At 41.6% G+C, this 22,453-nt stretch overlaps 1 protein-coding gene across 2 annotated transcripts in view; it reads left to right on the top strand.

Annotated features, from left to right (window-relative positions):
* The window catches only part of LOC143785977 (myosin-11), a 138,176-nt gene that overhangs the window by 100,255 nt on the left and 15,468 nt on the right, over window positions 1-22,453 (top strand). For both annotated transcript variants that reach the window (XM_077275134.1, XM_077275133.1), the window contains 21 exons: window positions 859-951; window positions 2,737-2,800; window positions 4,021-4,119; window positions 4,793-4,936; window positions 5,494-5,589; window positions 6,910-7,028; window positions 12,248-12,400; window positions 12,602-12,775; window positions 12,865-13,038; window positions 13,131-13,245; window positions 13,360-13,553; window positions 15,351-15,472; window positions 16,467-16,536; window positions 17,646-17,806; window positions 20,105-20,213; window positions 20,346-20,477; window positions 20,589-20,795; window positions 21,102-21,239; window positions 21,327-21,450; window positions 21,777-21,948; window positions 22,215-22,427. In XM_077275134.1, the coding sequence (XP_077131249.1) occupies window positions 859-951; window positions 2,737-2,800; window positions 4,021-4,119; window positions 4,793-4,936; window positions 5,494-5,589; window positions 6,910-7,028; window positions 12,248-12,400; window positions 12,602-12,775; window positions 12,865-13,038; window positions 13,131-13,245; window positions 13,360-13,553; window positions 15,351-15,472; window positions 16,467-16,536; window positions 17,646-17,806; window positions 20,105-20,213; window positions 20,346-20,477; window positions 20,589-20,795; window positions 21,102-21,239; window positions 21,327-21,450; window positions 21,777-21,948; window positions 22,215-22,427 (2,873 nt within the window). The remainder of the gene's footprint in view (window positions 1-858; window positions 952-2,736; window positions 2,801-4,020; window positions 4,120-4,792; window positions 4,937-5,493; window positions 5,590-6,909; window positions 7,029-12,247; window positions 12,401-12,601; window positions 12,776-12,864; window positions 13,039-13,130; window positions 13,246-13,359; window positions 13,554-15,350; window positions 15,473-16,466; window positions 16,537-17,645; window positions 17,807-20,104; window positions 20,214-20,345; window positions 20,478-20,588; window positions 20,796-21,101; window positions 21,240-21,326; window positions 21,451-21,776; window positions 21,949-22,214; window positions 22,428-22,453) is intronic.

Here is a 22,453-nt window from a genome sequence, read left to right as displayed (position 1 = left end):
ATACGAAATTTTTAATTAAAGTATATTAGGAAATAGATTAGATTATGGCCCTTAATAGATAGGGATTTAGGATGAAAATTAATTTTATTTTGTCTCATTTTGCATTTATTTTTTGCTAGCACTAGAAATTAATTAAGAAAAAAAACCACACGTACATACATCACACCACTAGCCGTGCCTTTATTAATTCCTTTGACCTCAGTCTGCATGTCGTGCTGTGTACACAATTACATCCTTATTACACTGCGTGTGTATCTGTGCATGCAAAATCAATGATAATATTACAAGACATTGATTTTTTTTTTCCTGTTGCAGGCTAAGTATTGCTGCATTTCGCAATCTCGTTTGCCTAGATTGCGGAATGCAGTAGCAAACATTCAGAAAAGAAAGGGTTAAGCAATGCTGCTTCACAGCTCGGTGATGTGCATTACATCACAACATGGCACAATGCTATGTATGGGGCAGAAGATAAGAAAAAAAGATTATGAATGTTTATTTTCTGATTTTAATTTTTGCCAAAAATACCATTCCTTCATCTGAGAGCTGGTGCCAAGTTGAATCAGGGCATCTCAGTAATGATCCTCAGCAGATGCTGCGCTTGGTCTTTGATCTATGAACATTACAGTACTTACTGTATCATAGCGGCCGCTCCGGGCTTCATGCTACAATAGAGTTGTTAATTGCAATCCGCCAGCACATCAAGCAATTCCCTCAAAGGAGAAAGTGACCTTTGACCACCCATTACAGTTCATATATTAGAAGTATTCCAGGGTCTACTCTTGACCTACGTTGCGATAAAGTATACATCGTTTTCATTTCTTGATTTCTATCCATCACACTGACTGCTATGAATTTCAGGGCGAGCTGGAAAAGCAGCTGCTTCAAGCTAATCCCATCCTTGAAGCTTTTGGTAATGCCAAAACTGTGAAAAATGACAACTCATCCCGATTTGTAAGTATCAAGCAAGAAAGTGCTTTGGATCATTTTTTTTTTGTCAAAGGTGTTTAGAAAAAAAAAAGTTTGCTTTCTATGTCCAGAATGTCTGGAAATAATGAAGTTAATCTTAGTGATTTTAATAAACACTCAACCCTTATCTGGTCTCTCGGAGCTCCAAAGTACCGAAGGCAATTAATAACTTAATTAATTAATAATTAAGGTACAACTTTGCTGCTCTCCTTTGCTCTACGTACTTGTCTAATTCAAGGTAAAGTAAAGGCAGAATTGGTAATATTAGATTAGCCCTAAGTCCAATTTAGAAGCTTCTGGGATTTAGTCGACTGTCGCTGATAACAAAAAATTTAAAAAAAATCTCCAAGGGGTTCTGGAGTGTTTGGACATTTATAGGCTCCATTATTATAGACATCCCATTTGTAAAATTAGGTGGTACATACATGATAGGAAACAGCAGAATTCACAGCTGTATTTTAAGTAAAAGATGCTACCTGCGTCCACCCAGATTAGTCACAATCCTCATCAGTTCTAAGGGCTTGTGCATACGGCTGATTATTTTGGACAAGTGCTATCTGTGATTTTCAAGGATAGCATTCATACCCATGTTATTGTATGGGGCTGTGTACATGTCCGATTTAGATCCAAGTGTCGGATCAAAATCGATAATGCAAGACTATATGTCAGAGGAAAACATCGGATGGCACTAGGATGACATACAAATGAAGTCTAATTTCCATTGATTGACATAATGGAGAGGGTGGAGAAACTTTTCTTTTTCTCTCCATCTCCAAGAAAAACTGATCCCAATCTGATCAAACTCTGATCAAGCTCTGAACAGAAAAATCAGACCATTTTTCTTGGGTGGGGAGAAAGCGGTCCTATGCTCCTATCCTTACGCCATGATCCTCTGATTGTTCCACTCCTGGTTTTGGCTTACAAATAAAAGGTAGGTGGAATAATCATAAACATTAATTTGCTTTTCCCCTTACTTATAGAGTTGGGGATGTCCATTTTCGATACACAGATCTGCCAATCCTTTGAAGCCTGGATAAACTAGCCCAAATGTGTGGCACGTGGCTTCTCCACTGATACATTCTAGACTAGAAGTCATGTTAGAAAGCAGATTCGTAACTAAAAGATGTATTTATTGCCTTTACTTCAGTAATGAATTACCGTATTTGTAGCCCGTGACATGCAGACCTTACCTTCTCCATTACAGTGCTTGTCTGACATTATTTTGGATGGAACACAATTTTAAGTAAGATGCAATCTAAAGAAACTCTTCAGAGATCGAGCACTGTAACCCAAAATAAAGGCTGATAGAAGAAACCTTTCATAGATCCAGTGTTATCAATCAACCTATAGTAGAAAACCTAAGTGATCCACTACAATGATCCATACAACTCACAAAGACGACTAAAAGGAGCTCTTTATAAAGGCAGTACTTTTTAGTAAAATAAGAAAGAATAACACTTTAGGTCAAGGGCTCTTAAACTTTACTACTTGGGCTTCACCACCCATTGACAATTTTAAAATACAGTATGAAACTAAAATAGGCACAAAAAGAGTCACACGCCGCAAACTATGGAGCTCTGACACATTGGGTAGTATTATTTTCCTTAGAAATATGCTACAACTATTTAGCATGTATGTCGGTTGTAGTACGCACACAGAACATCACTTTTATGTTCATATATTGTATATATTTTTTGCTTGTTTACTTAAAATTGGCTAAAACATTTTGAGACTATCTTTTTTTTTACTATATTTCTATTTTTTGTCCAGGGTAAATTTATTCGTATCAACTTTGATGTTTCTGGATTCATCGTTGGAGCAAACATCGAAACTTGTATCCTTTTCGGTCTTCTAGAGAAGAATGCAGCCATAAACACATAGGACTGAAATGTCTAAGTAAGGGAAATATCCACAGGGAGAAAGATATAAACATCTAGAGATGTGGACACTGTTTACAGAGACACTAAATGTTCAGTTTCTTCTATTCCAAGAGGTACTTTTCCGAGCGATGGCCAGAGCCAGAAGATTCAGATTTACTTTGAGTTAAATCATCCTGTCTCGACATCTCAGTTCATACAACGCAATCATTTACCCTTTTGTTATAGTGTAGATTTTTATCTAAAATCCTAGTCATTTTAGTAAAAAAAGGAAATAGAAAATCATGGTAAAATCAAGAAAAAGTAAATCAATTTCATTTGCAGACTTTCCTACTATTCCTAGACCTCTTTATATAGCTTTCTAGGACCTAAGTAATTCAGCCCTAAGTCACTCTTAATATAATTCACACCTGATTAGCAAGGAAATAAAGTCCGGGTGAGGTTTGAAATTGTAGCACCTGATAAGGAATATCTAAGATAGATGATAAGAGTCTGATTGCTGGGGCTCCTACTGTTGGAATCCTCAAGGAACACAAGACCATTGGGTCCCATGTCCACAATTTGGTGGTGCGGCGGTCATTCATGCTTTATTAAATGTCCATTAGATTGACTAAATTAGCCAGGGGTTGTCCCATTCTTGTGATCAGAGGAGGTTCCAGTGGAGGGAACCCAGATGATTACGCACATATCGCCTATGGATAAGTGATAAGTTGCGATTGTGGGCGAAACTGCAACCTCAACAGGTTGGAGTATCCAACGTAGTAACAGGACTGTTGTGGATCTCCTGATGAAGTTTGCTAACTTCGAAACGCATTGAGAATAAAACCGCATACGCGTTCTGAAACTGTATATGAGACCTTTATGGTGAACAGAGACCCAGCAGCTCAGCAGATTTACCCACTCTTCCCCGCATCCAATGCAGTGCCTCAAACAGTCCGAGAGAAGGTGGTATGTGTAAGGCTTTAAGTCAATAATCCCTAAACGTTGGCTGCAGTGCTGGATGGATTGCGCTGAAATGTTTGGTACTGAGGTTAAATAACAGCAGGCTACTCCATATAAGGGCTAATAGGATTTTGGCATAAAGTGTCGCTGTATAAACAAGCACTACATTCCGTCCACTTATCATTAAACGTGCTTTTCTGTAGATGCTATGTTTGGGTCTTTAATAAAGAAACAGATTTGCTTGAAAAATCTCGTGCTATCCGTCAAGCTAAAGAGGAGAGGACGTTCCACATATTTTACTATATGATCCGAGGATCTAAGCCTGAATGGAAGGGTATGTAGGGTGCATGCATGGCCATCTGTCCCATCCAATAAGTCCTGGCACCCCATTCATAAAGACTGTTGGTCTACTTTTACCCCATAACAGATTATATTCTGTAGCAATTGCTTATCTGTAGGGTTAGAGATGGCATCGTGGGGGGTCATCCACAAATTGAGAGGCAAATATTGATTATATAAAACTTAAAAATGCAGCACATCCCTCTCAACATGTTTCACCAAATTTCTGGTGTCATCAGGGGATTGTCTCATATTGATTTGTCTCATCCCCTGATGATGCCAAGAATTCAGTGAAACGTGTCGGGAGGACATGTGCTGCACATTTACTTTTTATAAAGTCAACATTTGCCTCTCTTTTTGTGAAGGACACCCCGAGATGTCAGGTCTAACACTACAGATAAGAAATTGCTACTGAATATGATCTAAACACAAATAATTTCTCCATATGGCAAATATGAAGTGTTTTAATCAATACTCTATTTATTGTATAGATTTTTATTTAATTCAATATAGGTTACGGTTTATGACCTGTTAGTGAGGGGTTATATCTAATGGGGCTTTGCCATTTTAGGTCAGTTGATGTCCACTCCCCACCCCTCACCCAAACTGTGCATATATTTATCTCCTCCAATTGGAAATTCTCACATTGTCTCGTTTCTTTTTTTCAGAGGAGTTACTACTAGAAGATTTTGGAAATTATACCTTCTTTTCCTATGGTTATGTACCTGTCCCTTCACAGGATGATGCAGACATGTATCATGAGACTTTGGAGGCGATGGAAATCATGGGATTCAATGAAGAGGAACAGCTCGGTAAGAGATCATCCCAACCTGCTCATCTACATCTTCCATAAGATCTAATGACTTTACTCCTGGCACCTTACCATTATAAGTATCATTACTCCTTGACCCTGAAAGGAGCAGAGGGCCACGTCTATCTGAGCATCATGGAAATGGCCACATCAATGCAGTTGTCCAGCTGCTTCGAAGTAAAATATCTTGAACTAACCCTGACATAAGAATTTAGCAATTATCGTAAGTTGTTCTCCTTTGAAGTCTCCAAAATGACCAATTAAACTAATCTTGTGCATACGAAGCACTCATCCTTAATATCAAGGCTGGCATTCTTAATATTGTAGGCTTTAACCCCTTCCCCTTTAGTGCAATGGTCGGAACAATGTAGAGAAGGTCTGATCTTCACTGTAACAAAAGCAATGGTGGTAATGATGTTCACAAGTGATGGTCCACTAACGAGCTCGTTAAAGGAGGTCTTATGAATGCTCAGGGTCAATTCCTTAGTCTGGGAAAAGAAGGACTGAGAAGGTGTTGGTTTATTATAAATTGATATTGGTTTTTTTTCAACATGGCAGCAATGATGAAGGTGGTGTCTTCTGTCCTCCAACTTGGTAACATTGTGTTCAAGAAAGAAAGGAACACTGACCAGGCTTCCATGCCAGATGACACAGGTATACTAATAATGAACTTGAAGTCTTCCTGTTATTTTGATGAATTTCTTCTTTCCCCCCTTACAATGTTCCTTTTCCCCATCTACTCCATCCTGGATGATGTGTCAGCAGTGTGAGAAGTATGTCAGAACTATATGTGCTGGGACTTCCTTGACCTGGCTTCCCATCATGTATTGCATCCACCTCTTTGGGAATCGAATAAGAATCTTGACTTATCTGAAACCCCCTCTATCTGGCTCTCTCATATTGCCTGCTGATTGTAGGAGCTGGGCAAAGACCCTCACACAGTTTCTGAAATTCATCGCACCATATCTACTGCCAGAGATAGAATTTACAGGACAACAGGCAGTTAGGAGAAATTAAGAACCCCTACGTCACTCACTTTTTAATTATATTTTTGCACAAAATATTAATTTTTGGAAAATTAAGTGGTTGCCGTTTCTGATTTTGGATACATTGGCTCACATGGGTGCAAGTTTTATAAGTGCTCAATGCTCAGTCGCTGGGGTTGGACCACTGGGATCGCCACATATATACGAAAAGCAGTCCCATGAAAGGAGTAGCAGCTAACTGTGCTCACCACTGGCCCATCTGAAGTTTCCGGCGGTGATAGAAATAGCTGAGTATAGCTCTTGGCCATATATGATTTACAAGTAGTCAACATTTTATGAAGGACTTATCCTCGTAATATATTGCAATCATCATATTATACAGCACTGTGTACTCACAATTGCTCATTTTGCCCTTCTTCCCAGTTAATTCTTCTCTTTTCCATTAGGTCTATGACATCACATCATTAAAACCTGACTAGCTGAATCTTTCTAAGTTTTATGTAGAAAGTATTTCCCCCCCCCCCCCCCCCGCATGAGTCATTATTAGAACTACAATTCTACATCACTGCAAAGTCCCTGCCAGGTGGAGAAGGGAGCAGCTTGGTCAGGAGTTGAAGAGGGGGATGACTCATGCAGGGAAAAGAGACTTCCTGTTTCTACATAGAGCAGAGAAAAGAGAAGAATTAACTGGGTAGAAAGGCAAAATGAGCAATTGTAAGTGCACAGTGCTATATAATATGATGATTTCAATATATTAAGAGGATAAAACCATGATAGGAGGAGGAGTGCTTTTTTAATGCTCTCCAAACTGCCCACACACCAGTAGTTGGTAGGTTGCTGCTGGGAGGGCATTTTTTTGGCCTATAATTATTTTTTACCCTATATTTATACCTATACCTGTTTCCAATGATAATAAAAATGGTTTTAGTGAATGAATAATATGTCTAATTATCTGTAATTATTTATGACTTAATGTTTTGCTCTTTAGCTGCCCAGAAATGCTGCCATCTGATGGGAATCAATGTAACAGACTTTACAAGGTCCATTCTGTCTCCTCGTATTAAAGTGGGAAGAGACCTTGTGCAGAAAGCTCAAACCAAAGAACAGGTAAGCTTGAAGAAAATTATGGTGAAGGACTAAGACATAAATATTATATTGTCCTCAGCAGAGTACAAATTAATTATGTAACTAGAATACAGGGAATCTGTCAGCAAGTTTTTGCTATTTAATCTGAGAGCAGCATAAAGTAGGGGCAGAAAGTCTGATTCCAAAGATGTGTCACTTACTAGGCTGTTTCAATACAATAAGTGATTTATCAGTAGGAGATTATCACTGCAGGACTAGGTATCTTGTGCCAGGCAGTCCAGCTAATCTGTGTAACCCCGCCCCCTCCTCTGATCGGCAGCTTGCTGACCATAAACAGTGTTCACAGGAAGCTTCCAATCAGGGGTGTGGGCGGGGTTATACACAATTCAGTATTCTAAGCACTGCTACATTTACAACAGAGAAAACAGGGATTATATCAAAGCTCCACCAAGCAACCAAATAAGTGATATATCACTGGAATCAGGGTCTCTGCCCCTATATTATGCTGCTCTCAGATTACATAGCAAAAACCTGCTGACCTTTTCCTTTTAAAGGGGTAATCAGGCACCACTCACACCTGCAGAGGAGTCTGTGATTTCGCATCAGTTGATTACCTGCTGAGTCACTTGCAATATTAGCAGTATCGTGAACCTGTCCTATTGTAAAGAATTGGAAAAGGTGCACGATAGAGTTGGTGCAAATTAATTTTCAGGACCCCCATTCTTCAGCCATGTTAGTAATCTATGGCCGCTGGATGAAAACCCTAAGACCCAGCTCCTACCTCCCTACATCCACAGATCCAGCCTGGTGCGATGTCATCATTGCAGTGTGGCACACATGTGACGTCACACCAAGCCAGCTTATGTAAAGAAAAGTCACAGATACCGTCAGTTCCTGTCTCTACACAGAGCTTAGAAGGATTCAGCTAGTCAGTTTTTAAACACATGATGTCATAGATGAAGCTGCCAATCAGAGGTGGGGGCGGGGTTACACAATTTAGCTGGACTGGCTGGCACGAGACACCTAGTCCTGCAGTGATAATCTCCTACTGATAAATCACTTATTGTATTGAAATAAGTTAAGCACCAGTTCTCAGGGTGTACACATGCAACCTGGCAGGTATCAATACACATGCTGTTACCGACCCCACTCAACCTTCAATGCAGGAATTCCTCCTGATTCTGCCTCCAATGTAATCTTGATTTCTATCTGGTAGTTTTTTTTTGCTGGCGACATTGATAATGTATGTACTTATCAGTGTTTTGGGGGAATATTTTGCCCTCAGGGTGAGTGGCACTGGATGCCTCTGGCATTCAATCCACCATTATCCTTTATGTAAAAAATCCAACAACACATTTACTGCGCATTCAGCAAAGCCAAAACCGTATTTAATAAGGAAAATTTTAGTTTATACCTTGTTTAAAATTATTTCATGTCAATCGTTATCTGTAGTTATCTGATGGCATTAAAGGGAACCTATCAAGATGATAATGGTATCAACCTGACAATTGATGGCAGAGGTGGGATATCTTCTTGATTGTCCTGACAATTGGTGGCAGAGGTGGGATATCTTCTTGATTGTCTTGACAATTGGTGGCAGATGTTGGATATCTTCTTGATTGTCCTGAAAAATTGGTGGCAGCGGTGGGACATCTTTTTGATTGTCCTGACAGATGGTGGCAGAGGTTGGATATTGTAACAACCCTGCCGGCATCACTGCATGGTCTCCCATCCCCCACCTGCCTGATACATCAACTTACTCACTCCGGGCCATGCTGTGAGTTCTGTCTGCTGCCGGCTCCATGCGGTGTGCCTCATGTCTGCCTGCTCTGTGCACGCTTCCTGGCTGTGTGCTCTGGTCAAGAGTCTCAGCAAAATGCTTCATTTGAATCTTCCCAGTCACGAGAAGTGTCTGGTTCCCATGCGTCATAGACAGTCAGCAGTGTCAGCTTCTTCTTCAGCTGGTCGGCTAGTCGTTGAGTCAAGGTGTGCTGACGTCACCAAAGATGGGGAAGTGGTGACGATCTCTCCACACATCTCCAATGACTATACCAGTAATCTGTTCCTAGGAATATCCCCGCCTCTTGGACGTTTTCTTCTGGATAACGGGAAGAAGATGGTTCCTATGTGGGTACCTTCAGCGTCCATGTGGCCAGTTGGTGAAGATTCCGAAACAGAAGTTTCCTCCTCTTAGCTTTCCTCTGACCCGGTGGAGGTGTTGTTCTCAATAATCTCCAATGACTTTTCCTGTGTTCAGTACCCAAGAACATCTCTGCTACCAGGAAGTTTGTCTCTGGTTATCGGGCAGTAGATGGATCCTGTGAGAGTTCCCTCAGCTTCCGTGTGGCCGGCTGGTGAAGATACCAATACGGAGGTTTTCTTGTCTCTGATTTCCCCTGATCTGGAAGAGGAGGTCCAGTTTTCTCGGGATTACGGGCAGAAGTTGAACCCTGTAAGAGGGATTCCAGTTTCCAAGTGTCCAGTTGATGCAGATGTCAAGACAGTAGCATCCAACTCCCTGCTTCCTATCTACCCGGAGGAAGTGGTCCAGCTCGTTGTGGAAGCTAACCCTGTTGGGCACAAAGAGACTTTGCTATCTGAGATTCCTGGTGACCCATCTGGTTTGTTCTACCCTAAAGATGTCATGATGACTTGGACTGTGAGTGGACCTTTTCTTCTTCTGCAAATCATTCTGGCGGGCTTGAAGAAGAGGGGCCGTAAAGGAGGGGGTACTGTAACAACCCTTCTGGCATCACTGCATGGCCTCCCATCCCCCACCTGCCTGATACATCAACTTACTCACTCTGGCCATGCTGTGAGTTCTGTCTGCTGCCGGCTCCATGTGGTGTGCCTCATGTCTGCCTGCTCTGTGCATGCTTCCTGGCTGTGTGCATAAGGGGGTGGCACTGGCAAATCCCAATTCTTTTTGAGACTGTGTACACCTCCCTAAGGTGTCCCCGGCCAATTGCCTAGAGGTCTCTGATACTTAAGGCATCCTCAGCCATTGGAGGATGCCTGAGCAAACTATTTCCCTCAGTTAGTATCTTGCTACTGAGCTTCCAGGTCCTGTCTCTGCCTCTGGGGGCTGCAATACCCAGGCCTAAATCCGTGTCAGTGCTTGTATCATCCGCGTTTGTCCCTGTCTGTACTCTGGTCTATGTCCGTTCCTGCTGTTCCTTGCCTGTTGCCTTTCCCACTCTGCTGTGTGTACCTTTATGTTCACTCCCTCCTGCTCTGCTCAACCAGTGGCTCTGCACCTCACTGCTCTGCTCGCCACAACTTGTGGCTCTGCGCCTCACTGCTCTGCTCACCACCACCTGCGGCTCTGCCCCTCTCTGCTAAGCTTGCCACAACCTGTGGCTCTGCGCCTCTCTGCTCTGCTCGCCACAACCTGTGGCTCTGCGCCTCTCTGCTCTGCTCGCCTTAACCTGTGGCTCTGCGGCTTTGCTCTGCTCTCGGCTCTGCACTCTGTGGCTTTGCTCTGCTCTAGGCTTTGCACTCTGTGGCTTTGCTCTGCTCTAGGCTCTGCACTCTCTGGCTTTGTTCTGCTATCGGCTCTGCACTCTGGCTTTGCTCTGCTCTCAGCTCTGCACTCTGCTGCTCCACTCTGCAGCTTCGCTCTTTGCGGTTCTGCCTTGCTCCGCTCCTTGCGGTTCTGCCTTGCTCCGCTCCTTGCGGTTCTGCCTTGCTCTGCTCCTTGCGGTTCTGCCTTGCTCCGCTCCTTGCGGTTCTGCTCTGCTTTCGTTCCGTACCTCGCGGGCCTTTGTCCTACCTGTTCTCATATACTCTCCTGTCTGCACAGGTTCCTACCTGTTCTCTTATACTCTCCTGTCTGCACAGGTTCCTACCTGTTCCCATATACTCTTCTGTCTGGACAGGTTCCTACCTGTTCCTATATACTCTCCAGTCTGCACAGGTTCCTACCCATTTCCATATACCTGCATGTACTCCGGTACCTACCTGTCCTGCCAGAGTTCCAGTCCTGTCTGCCAGTCCTGCCAGTGTGCCAGTCGTACCCACCTGTCCTGCCAGTGTGCCAGCCGTGCCCGCCTGCCCTGCCTGAGGGTCAACCGTGCCCGCCTATTCTGCCTGCCTGTTAAGTCCTGCTCGTCGACACTCGCCCGTACCCGTCCGAGTGTTCCATTCCCCAGTGGGATCAGCAGCCAAAGCCAGACACCACCCTGGATTGGTACCTGGTAGCTACCTGCCGCACAAGCCTGACCTCACCATCAGAGGCTCCAGTGAACACCAAGGTAGCTACTTAGTCATGCCCCTTCCAGTGTAATCTGGTCAGTGGTCCAGTGGGGCCACCCTCCCGCGTCAATCAATCTGGGCGCGAGCGTTACAGATATCTTCTTGATTGTCCTGACAATTGGTGGCAGAGGTGGGATATCTTCTTTGTTGTCCTGACAATTGGTGGCAGTGGTGGGATATCTTCTTGGTTGTCCTAACAATTGGTGGCAGCGGTGGGATATCTTCTTGGTTATCCTAACAATTGGTGGCAGAGGTGGGATATCTTCTTGATTGTCCTGACAATTGGTGGCAGAGGTGGGATATCTTCTTGATTATCATGACAATTAGTGGTAGAGGTGGGATATCTTCTTGATTGTCCTGACAATTGGTGGCAGAGGTGGGATATCTTTTTGATTGTCCTGACAATTGGTGGCAGAGGTGGGATATCTTCTTGATTGTCCTGACAATTGGTGGCAGAGGTGGGATATCTTTTTGATTGTCCTGACAATTGGTGGCAGAGGTGGGATATCTTCTTGACTGTCCTGACAATTGGTGGCAGAGGTGGGATATCTTCTTGATTGTCCTGACAATTGGTGGCAGAGGTGGGATATCTTCTTGGTTGTCCTAACAATTGGTGGCAGAGGTGGGATATCTTCTTGTTTGTCCTGACAATTGGTGACAGAGGTGGGATATCTTCTTGACTGTCCTGACAATTGGTGGTAGAGGTGGGATATCTTCTTGATTGTCCTGACAATTGGAGGCAGAGGTGGGATATCTTCTTGGTTGTCCTAACAATTGGTGGCAGAGGTAGGATATCTTCTTGATTGTCCTGACAATTGGTAGCAGCGGTGGGATATTTTCCTGATGTCCCTGACAATATCTTTATCTCGTGGTTTTCCAAACCTTAAGAAATGTTCACTTTTCTGTCTTTTGACTGTTTAATACAGAATATATTGCTCTCAGGAGACTGATCGAAACACAAATTTTTCAATTTTCTTTGTAAATAGGCTGACTTTGCAATTGAAGCATTGGCTAAGGCAACTTATGAACGTCTCTTCCTGTGGTTGCTCGCTCGAGTCAACAAAGCTCTGGATAAAACCAAAAGACAAGGAGCTTCTTTCCTGGGTATTCTTGACATTGCTGGTTTTGAAATATTTGAGGTAAGAAAAATGAGAGGATGTTGAAAGAATAATAGACTCAATAAGGTTTTGAAAAATCATGATGTTGAAGTGTGATGATGTTTCTAAGCCAACGAGACATTAAAGTACAGTAAGTAGTTACTCTAAGAGCAAATATTTCCATTCTCTATGTGATGTTGATTTTCCTTTAATGATCCAAACTTTTTTATTTTACTATTGTAGGTCAACTCATTTGAGCAGCTCTGCATCAACTACACCAATGAAAAACTCCAGCAGTTGTTCAACAACACTATGTTCATTTTGGAGCAGGAAGAATACCAAAGGGAAGGCATTGAGTGGAACTTCATTGACTTTGGTCTAGATCTGCAACCATGCATAGAACTTATTGAGAGGCCTGTAAGTAATTTTGTAAGATCTTGTATAGTTTTTATAACCCAAGAGGAAAAGGGTAATGTAGTCTATAAATTATTATTGTTTCCTTATAGAATAACCCACCCGGTGTGTTGGCTCTTCTGGATGAAGAGTGTTGGTTCCCCAAAGCCACTGATGTCTCATTTGTAGAGAAACTGTTCGCAGAACAAGGGAACCATATTAAATTCCAAAAACCCAAGCAACTGAAGGTTAAAACCATCTTCACCCTTGTTCACTATGCTGGAAAGGTACAAGGATTGTATGATGACCTGGAAACATCTGTTGCCAATTTGCAAAAGAAGACAAAAATTTAAAAAAAAATTGTTGTTGTCTTCTATAGGTGGATTATGATGCCACTGCTTGGCTAACCAAGAACATGGACCCCTTGAACGACAACGTGACTTCATTATTGAACCAGTCATCAGATAAATTTGTTGCAGATCTATGGAAAGATGGTAGGATATGGTTTCCGACACCGTATACTGCATCCTGCTTAGAGCTTGTCCATTGCTTTAATCCATTTTTATAGAAAAGGTGACAGTTATTACAATCCTATCTGCCTTTTCTAGTTGACCGTATTGTGGGGTTGGATCAGATGGCAAAAATGACTGAAAGTTCCCTACCAAGTGCTTCAAAGACCAAGAAAGGCATGTTCCGTACGGTCGGCCAACTATACAAGGAACAACTGGGCAAACTGATGACAACTCTGAGAAACACAAGTCCAAACTTTGTCCGTTGTATCATTCCAAATCATGAAAAGCGGGTAAATATATATTATATATACATTCACTGGAAATGTTTTAGCTTTACAAGAATGATACCTATGTCATTTTGTTAATCTGCAATGTTGAATCATCGAAAGTAAGAGATGTTCTTTGAAGCCTTGGCTGATAAATGAGAGTCTACCACTGGGTACTACCTAGATTTACTGAGATTAATTACAGTATTTCTAAACCACAGAACTCATTGAATGTTCCATAGGAATATAACTGTCTACTGTTATCCCAGGTTCTTAAATGGAATCTGGCAGCAGTTCTTTTGCCATTTAATCTGAGAAGATCTTGATGTAGAGGCAGAGAACCTGATTCCAGTGATGTGTTACATACTGGGCTGCTTGTTGTTGTTGCAATATAATCAGTGTTTTATCAGCAGGAGATTATTACTACAGGACTAGGTAGTCCTCTTGTTCTGTGTAATCTCGACCTCACCACTGATTAGCAGTGAACACAGCAGCCAATCAGTCATGTGGGTGGGGTTACACAGAGCTCCACATTCAGAGTACTGGTAGAACTGCAGAGTAAATAATGATTTTATCAAAACTACAGCAAGCAGCCCAGAAAGTGATACATCACTGGAATCAGGGTCTCTGCTCCTATTTTAGGCTGCTCTCAGATTACATATCAAAAACCTGGTGAGGATCCTGTTACCAGAGTTTAAGTATCTAAACAAATACCACCACCCTTATTTACTCCATGACTTCAGTCAACAAACATGTATATCATCTATTGTCTCGCCCTGTATATCCCCAAAAATACCATTTGAATTTCTCCCAGTATGTATGTAAATTACAGTAGTATGGTCTGGTCTGATCGGCATCATCGCTGTGGTGTCTGTTCCTCGTCTTTATTTCTGCGGTAAAGTAAATGGTAAGCACAGCCCAGGGGTGGAGGTGCCGAAGGAGTAGGTGCCCAGACCTTGAAGTATAGTATAGGATATACTTGGCACACTCGTGTGGGTCTGATGCAGTAAAGTGTTTATTACAATACATACAGTATTCACAAGTTTCACAAACGTTTCGGTCTGCAAAGGACCTTCATCAGTGTGCTCTATAGAGAGCAGAAAAAGGGGTATATGGCATAGACCCTTTAGAGAAAGTGTTGCATCAAAATAGTAGGATAAGCAGGAAATCCTGAGGATAGAGGGCTATAAACCAGCCGATCAAGCCTTGGAGGAAGCTGTGGAAGAGGAGACAGACGCGGTGACCACCGCCATTCATCTTCCCAGACCCGCGGTGGATACCGCGTCTGTCTCCTCTTCCACAGCTTCCTCCAAGGCTTGATCGGCTGGTTTATAGCCCTCTATCCTCAGGATTTCCTGCTTATCCTACTGTTTTGATGCAACACTTTCTCTAGAGGGTCAATGCCATATACCCCTTTTTCTGCTCTCTATAGAGCACACTGATGAAGGTCCTTTGCAGACCGAAACGTTTGTGAAACTTGTGAATACTGTATGTATTGTAATAAACACTTTACTTCATCAGACCCACACGAGTGTGCCAAGTATATCCTATACTCGTCTTTATTTCTAACCGCCATCCTCTGATTATTGTGTCATCCACACAGCACAACATAATCTCGTGCCTGTGCCCACTCGCGCAGGCGCACTTTCTGCCTTACTGAGGGCAAAGCATAGGACATCAATGTGCTGCAATGACGACTTTCACGAGGATGCATGCCTGTTGATAAGTCTAGCTGCAAATTATTCATATATATAATTTTTTCTTTTTGCATATCCACTTATTTCTTTGACTTTGTGTCTAATGTTATAACCATCTCTTCAGTCAGGAAAGCTCGATGCCCATCTTGTTCTGGAACAGTTGAGATGCAATGGTGTCTTAGAAGGCATCAGGATTTGTCGGCAAGGATTCCCCAACAGAATAGTGTTCCAGGAGTTCCGTCAAAGGTAAGTCCCATGAAAACATAATTTATTACACAAACAGTGTAATGATGGTGGGTCTGATCCCACTGCACCATGAGGAGCATAACTAAGTGTCTATCGGGTATTCACTAGAGCCTCTGATGGTGAGGATACGCTGGGCCGCCGGTAGACACCAGGTACCAATCCAGGGCAGTCACCTGAGTCAGAGACTCAGGTATGGGGTACAAGTGGGCAAAACAGAAGCATAGTCAGACGGTCCAAGTTTGGGGCAGAAAACACAGGTTCAGAATTTGTAGCCGAGGTCAGGAGTGGAGAGACCAGGATAAATGAGAAGGCAAGCTGGGTCAATAATATGTAGTACAAAACAGGAATACACCAGTACAGGAAGCTAGAGACTGAGCTACCAGGAACCTAAGTTCTGGTGAGGAATGGAGGGGGGAGTCCACTGATGGCAGGTTATAGGTCGGGGAAGCAGATCTCTGCTGGACAGAATGGATACAATTTCTGCAGGGTTCGACCACGCTCCCCTATGACGCACAAACCGCCGAGCTGGAAGAGAAGCAACAGGTAGCTCAGAGAGATGGTCAGGCACTGGGTGAAGCAGAGCGAAACACGCGGTGAGTAGGGCGGTGCTTAGAAGACATGCGATTGGCCGGCATAACAAACGGTACCATAGATTAGTAAAATAGGCTACACGGTAATGAAACCCTGCAGAAAATGTATAATTAAAGAGGGTCTTCGGCTCTATACATTTGTGGATTAAAAGCAACATGTAATATTCTAATCTTGATACTTGCATCTATAAGAATATATTTGAAAATCTTCTGTAAAAATGATATGGTGGAAACTTACCTATAATGGCATCTTATACTCAAGTCTGTGCCGAAGAGTCTAAGGCACAAGCCCATTAATACATTTGCTTCATCGTTGGCTGTCAGTGTGCCAGAATTGGAAATCTAAGCCTTCCAATTTCTGACTTGTTGCAGTAAATCTCATGTGCTTGTATTCATTATGACAGATATGAAATCCTCGCTGCTGGATCTATCCCTAAAGGCTTTATGGATGGTAAACAGGCTTGTGTGATCATGGTACGTAACACACAGAGATGATTAAATATGCCGCGGTCTCCTCATATTGCCTTCATGCGTCCATTCCTGCTTGGTGTATGGGTATAAAAATATGATTATTACATTTATATGTATTGTTTTATAAAAAAGTAAATGACGCAAATAACACGTGGTGGAATAATACATCATCTATAAAAAGTGGAGTAAATGCCCATAGCAAACAATCTTTGAAAAATGAATGCTGCATGCTGATTGATTGCTGGGACTAACTACACCTCTTCTCCTTTGAAACTAGTTTATTAATAGTTTGTCTCCTAAAATACACTGAAAATTATATGAGAAGTTGAAATGTTCCATATGTACTTAAAGAGGATCTACTAAAAAGAGCTTAATACCTCTTAAAAATCCCTGAGCTGCTCTGATTCTGCCGTTTTTTTCCATTTTACGCTGCGTCTCTCCATTGCAGAGATTTTCAAATTTGTTGCTTTTGGAGCGCAGTATGTGAAATCTCTGCTTGTAGTGCAACTGGGTGTTTTTTCAAAGTTTTCAGTGGGGGAATATGCTTCCCATACCACAGCTTGACAGCATCTGAGACTGCTAGGTCAATTGCCAAGCTGTGATTGGCAAAGTCTAGGCAATGCCCAGTTGCACTGCAAGCAGAGATTTTACATAGTGCACTACAGAATAAACATATGTAAATGTTTTTACAATGGAGTGACACCGCAAGAAGGAAAAGAGTGGCAGTATCATGGGAGCTCAGGGATTTTTACAAAGTATTTAATGCAATTTTTTTTAGCAAGTGCCAGATTCTCTTTAAACAAATTTCCCCAAATCGCAAATTATCCCCTATCAGCTGATTGCTGGGTGTACAAACACTGGGACCTCCAGGAATCCCAAAATTGGACTCCAGAACCCTGAGAATGGGTGTCTTGTATGGAGCAGAAGTGTGCATACTCAACATACGCTCCATTTATTGTCTACACCAACAAGTTATTTCCTAACCCAATGATAAGAGGATGACTTGCGATTTTGATAAAGATTAATACAGAAGGTCTTCAAGCATAAAAGTGTGTACAAAGCATTATCAATATAAAGACGTAATCTAATCATTTTTTTAATGTTTTTGTCAGATCAAAGCCTTAGAACTTGACCCCAATCTGTACCGAGTTGGCCAAAGTAAGATATTCTTCAGGACAGGTGTCCTTGCTCATCTGGAAGAAGAACGAGACTTGAAGATCACAGATATAATAATTGCCTTCCAAGCTCAAAGTCGTGGTTATCTCGCAAGAAAGTAAGTAACAGTGGGAAAAAGCAATAACAAAATGAGTAAAGACTCCTTAATGGCATGCAGAAGGAGAAAGACAAATCGCTTGACATTATTATGGCCCGTCTAGAACATTATAGCTATTTTCCTCTACATTTTCTGCTACTTGTCATCAATGAGGAAAAACATTAACATTCCATTACTTTGTATTAGATTAAGCTACATCAGTTCATAGATTAAAACACAAAATAATAGTATGAAGGCAAAAGATGAGGAAGATGCATGGAATGGTGACTGATGAGTTAGGTTCCCATTATGGTCCCATTCACATTAGGTTCAGTCTGGCTCCCTACTGAAAACACATGAACACTCCGACCAGTCTTCATATTTATGGGGGAGTTGATGGAGATAATTTTGGGCAGAATGCTCGCTTGTACAGTGTGCAAACATTTTAGGCCTGTCTGGGAAAAAATGTTACAAAGGAAGAATGATTTAAAAAATAGAAATGATAATAGCTTTTTTTTTATCGGTTAACCAAATGCAAAGGACTAGACAAAAGAAAAATCTAAATTAAATCTTTATTTGGTTTCACCTCACTTGGCCTTCAAAAACATCATCACTTCTTCTACATTCAGTTGCACACAGTTTTTGAGGGAATTCTGGAGGGACTAGGATCCAAACATCTTGGAGAACTAACCACAGATCTTCTGTTGATGTAGGCTTCCATAGATCCTTCTGTCTCTTCATACAAAGACGCGATGATGTTGAGGTCTCTGGGTAGTCCACATCATCACTGCCAGGACTCCTTGATCTTCTTTACACCGAAGATAGTTCTTAATGACATTGACTGTATGTCTGGCTTCATTGTTCTGCCACATAATATATTTGGAGTCAATCAGACGCCTCCCTGATGGTATTCTTGCCTTGCAGCATTTTTTCCACACCTGCCTAATAGTTTTGCACAGTACTGCATGTTCATGGCCAGCTCTAGACCTTTAGGCTTTTCATCCAGTGATAATACTTTCCTGTTCTGCTTATGCATTTAAAGAAGTTCTTCTTATTGCAGAGTTCTAGAACCAAGGAAATTTGCCCAAGCACCATAATACTTTAATATAACCAAAATTTCAAATTTCAGTTAAAAAATAACAATTATCTTAGGGTGTTCACATTTGCTTTATGTCAAGCTCCTGTCCCAAATTATACCCAAATGCCTAAAATAATTCACAGCTTACTACCTTGTATTGTCTGATAAATTGATGGCCACCCTGTGTCACGACTGAAAGAGGCCACAGGCTCAAAAAAGATGCCTTGGGCAGACAAGCCACTCCATTTGGCAGATTCCAGAGGTACCCCAACCTTCACCCTGTAACCCCCTGTACAGGAATCTGGTCTTACAATGGGGTCCAGCGAATATCTTGCACGGAAGGGCTGCCGTCTGAAGGAGCGAATCAGAGGCAGGAAGGGTTGTCAAGCAGAGTCAAAGACAAGAGGTCACGTCAGGGTCAAAATCGTAAATTAAGAGGCTAGCCAAAAGTTAAACCAAGGTCAAAGAGCCGGAATAATCAGAATTACAGACAGGAGCTCAGCACAGCAGTATTCACTAGGACAGAAATGCTATTGACTGGCAGTGGAGTCAGAGCTTCAGGGGTTTAAATAGCTGACTTCCCCAACCAAGGCTCTCGGGAAGGAGTGATCAAAGCCTAGACGAAAATTAACCCTATAGCTCCTTTATAAAGCAGCAACAAAAATCCCACGGAAAAAGCAGAACTGGCACTGTCACGCAATACAAGCAACAAAGGCGTGCTGCCCAGCGACCAAAGCAGAAACAGAGGAGGCACAAATTGGCACAGATGCTACACCATAGCAGAATCCCAACAGACCCCATTGTAGCCCTTAGGGTCTATTAATCACTTTTTAGTGTCCGTCATGTGTGGGTTCCCTTAATTTGTATAACTACTGCTTGGAAGACTACAAAATTTACAACTCACTTTTTGTTAGGTGTATATTAATTTAGTGATAATTAATATATTTGAACCAATATGCCAACGAGCAACCCCAAATTAAGGGAAGGAGTAACGAGCCATGATAAATATCCAATATAGAAATTTTTCCCAATAAAACAATTAAAAATATATAGTTTATTAATAGTTTGTTAGTGATAACTTTTATCTTATTATGTGTCATGTTATCAAAAATAAACTATTAATAAACTATATATTTTTTTGTTAGTTAATTGTTTATTCTGAGTCATTTCTACATAGGATATTTGAATATTAATATGCGGTACAATTTTGAATGTCTTCTTAATGTGTTTCATATTCATAGGGCTTTTTCAAAGAGGCAGCAGCAGCTAACTGCAATGAAAGTCATCCAAAGAAATTGTGCTGCTTATCTGAAACTCAGAAACTGGCAATGGTGGAGACTGTTCACTAAGGTAAAATCTTCACTCCTAAAAATATCTTCAGCAGGGGTCCCCATAATTACATACAAAATTCTGGTCTGGTAGAATAATACTTACTAAAGGTGTATGAATTAAAATACTCATTCATCATATATCTCTTGTCAGGTGAAACCTCTACTGCAAGTCACCCGCCAGGAAGAAGAAATGCATGCCAAAGATGAAGAACTTGTAAGAGTCAGCGAGAAGTATCACAAAACAGAGATTGAATTGAAAGAGATTCAGATGAAACATATCCAGGTATATGGAAGCCAGAACATGTTTTACGACACCTAGTTCATCTTAGTCAATCCAAGAAAATATCTAATATGAAGGTAAGTCTTATACCATGCTTTTATTGTCTTTGCCCAGTTGACGGAAGAGAAGAATCAACTCCAAGAGCAGCTACAGGCTGAGACTGAGCTATATGCTGAAGCCGAAGAGCTGAGGATACGACTGCAAGCCAAGAAGCAAGAACTGGAAGAGATTCTCCATGAGATGGAAGTCAGAATAGAAGAAGAAGAAGAACAAACCCAACAACTCCAAGCTGAGAAGAAGAAGATGTTGCAGCAGATGCAGGTGAGGCATCATTTGTCATCTCATCTCACAGTGGGTCAGTGGTTAGCGCTGTTGATTTGCAGCGCTGGGGGTCCTGCGTTCAAATCCCACCAAGGACAACATCTGTAAAGAGTTTGTATGTTCTCCCAGTTTTCGTGAGGGCTTCTTCTGGGTTCTCTGGTTACCTCCCACACTCCAAAGACATACTGGTTGGTGAAATTAGATTGTGATACCCAATGGAGACTGTGTAGAAGATTTGTACAAAGGGCTTTGGAAATTAATATCAATTTCTAAGCAAATAAATAAATATTTTGGTTTCCACTTCAGGACCTGGAAGAACAATTAGAAGAGGAGGAAGCAGCCAGACAGAAGCTACAGCTGGAGAAGGTGACGGCAGAAGCCAAGATAAAGAAATTGGAAGACGATGTTCTTGTAATGGACGATCAGAACAACAAGTTATCTAAGGTATAAACATAGGGAGACATTTTTACCTTATATAAAAGTCCCTTTTTACCTTAATAACAAATGTTAATATACTTTAAAAAAAACTAGGAGAGAAAGGTGCTGGAGGAGAGAGTCAGCGACCTTACATCTAATTTGGCAGAAGAAGAAGAAAAAGCAAAGAACTTGACAAAATTAAAAAACAAACATGAATCTATGATCTCAGAACTGGAAGGTTAGTAAATGTATTGATTACTTGTAAATATATATATTTGTACATTTGGTGCCCTAGGGGCATGGAAAAGCTCACACAGGGATCCTGGACGTAGTGTCCATCACCTTAAGGACTTAGGGGGTCTGCACCACTGACCCTTCCTGATGATCTTCCAGTTAACCTCATACATTGCCTTAGACCTTAGATCCAACTACAAATGATTCTTATATACTGGTAAACGCTATTTAGATCATACTTAGGCCATACCATAACAGTGAAAATGCTGAATAGAAGAACAACATTTCAACAGCTTCATCCTTTATGACCTCTTTTTCTCTTTCCTTTAGTGCGTCTAAAGAAAGAAGAGAAGAGCAGGCAAGAGCTTGAAAAGGTGAAGCGAAAGATGGAAGGAGAATCTAGTGACCTTCATGAACAAATTGCCGACCTGCAAGCACAAATCGCTGAGCTCAAACAACAATTAGCCAAAAAAGAAGAGGAGTTACAAGCAGCTCTCGCCAGGTGACTCAAGCTGGTCAGGCGAGAAGGGCAATGTTTCCAGGATGATATAATACAGTATAAAGATGAACTGTAAGGGGAGCAGGTCAGAAAGTGTTTAAATGTAGTCGTAAAGCAGCTACAGTACGTGAAATATTTCCAGGTTTTATAGCCGTAAATCATATAAATTACAGCATTAGATTTATTTAGGATGGAGATGCTATATGTGGCCAACCTGAGTGATTATTCCCAATGTGTCTATCATTTATTTATTTTTTTATCACTTGAAGGTTGGAAGATGAAACCGCCCAGAAAAATAATGCTTTGAAAAAAATCAGAGAGTTGGAAGCTCATATATCCGACCTTCAAGAAGACTTAGAATCCGAAAGATCAGCGAGGAACAAGGCAGAGAAGCAAAAGCGAGACTTGGGTGAAGAGTTGGAAGCACTGAAGACAGAGTTAGAAGACACACTCGACAGCACAGCAACACAACAAGAGCTCCGGTGAGTGTGTCAAAAATCCTGAAAAT

The sequence above is a fragment of the Ranitomeya variabilis genome, chromosome 7, assembly GCF_051348905.1.
Source record: "Ranitomeya variabilis isolate aRanVar5 chromosome 7, aRanVar5.hap1, whole genome shotgun sequence".
Taxonomy (NCBI): Eukaryota; Metazoa; Chordata; class Amphibia; order Anura; family Dendrobatidae; genus Ranitomeya; species Ranitomeya variabilis.
Note: the sequence above shows the minus strand (reverse complement) of the source record. Positions and strands in the feature narration are given on the sequence as shown.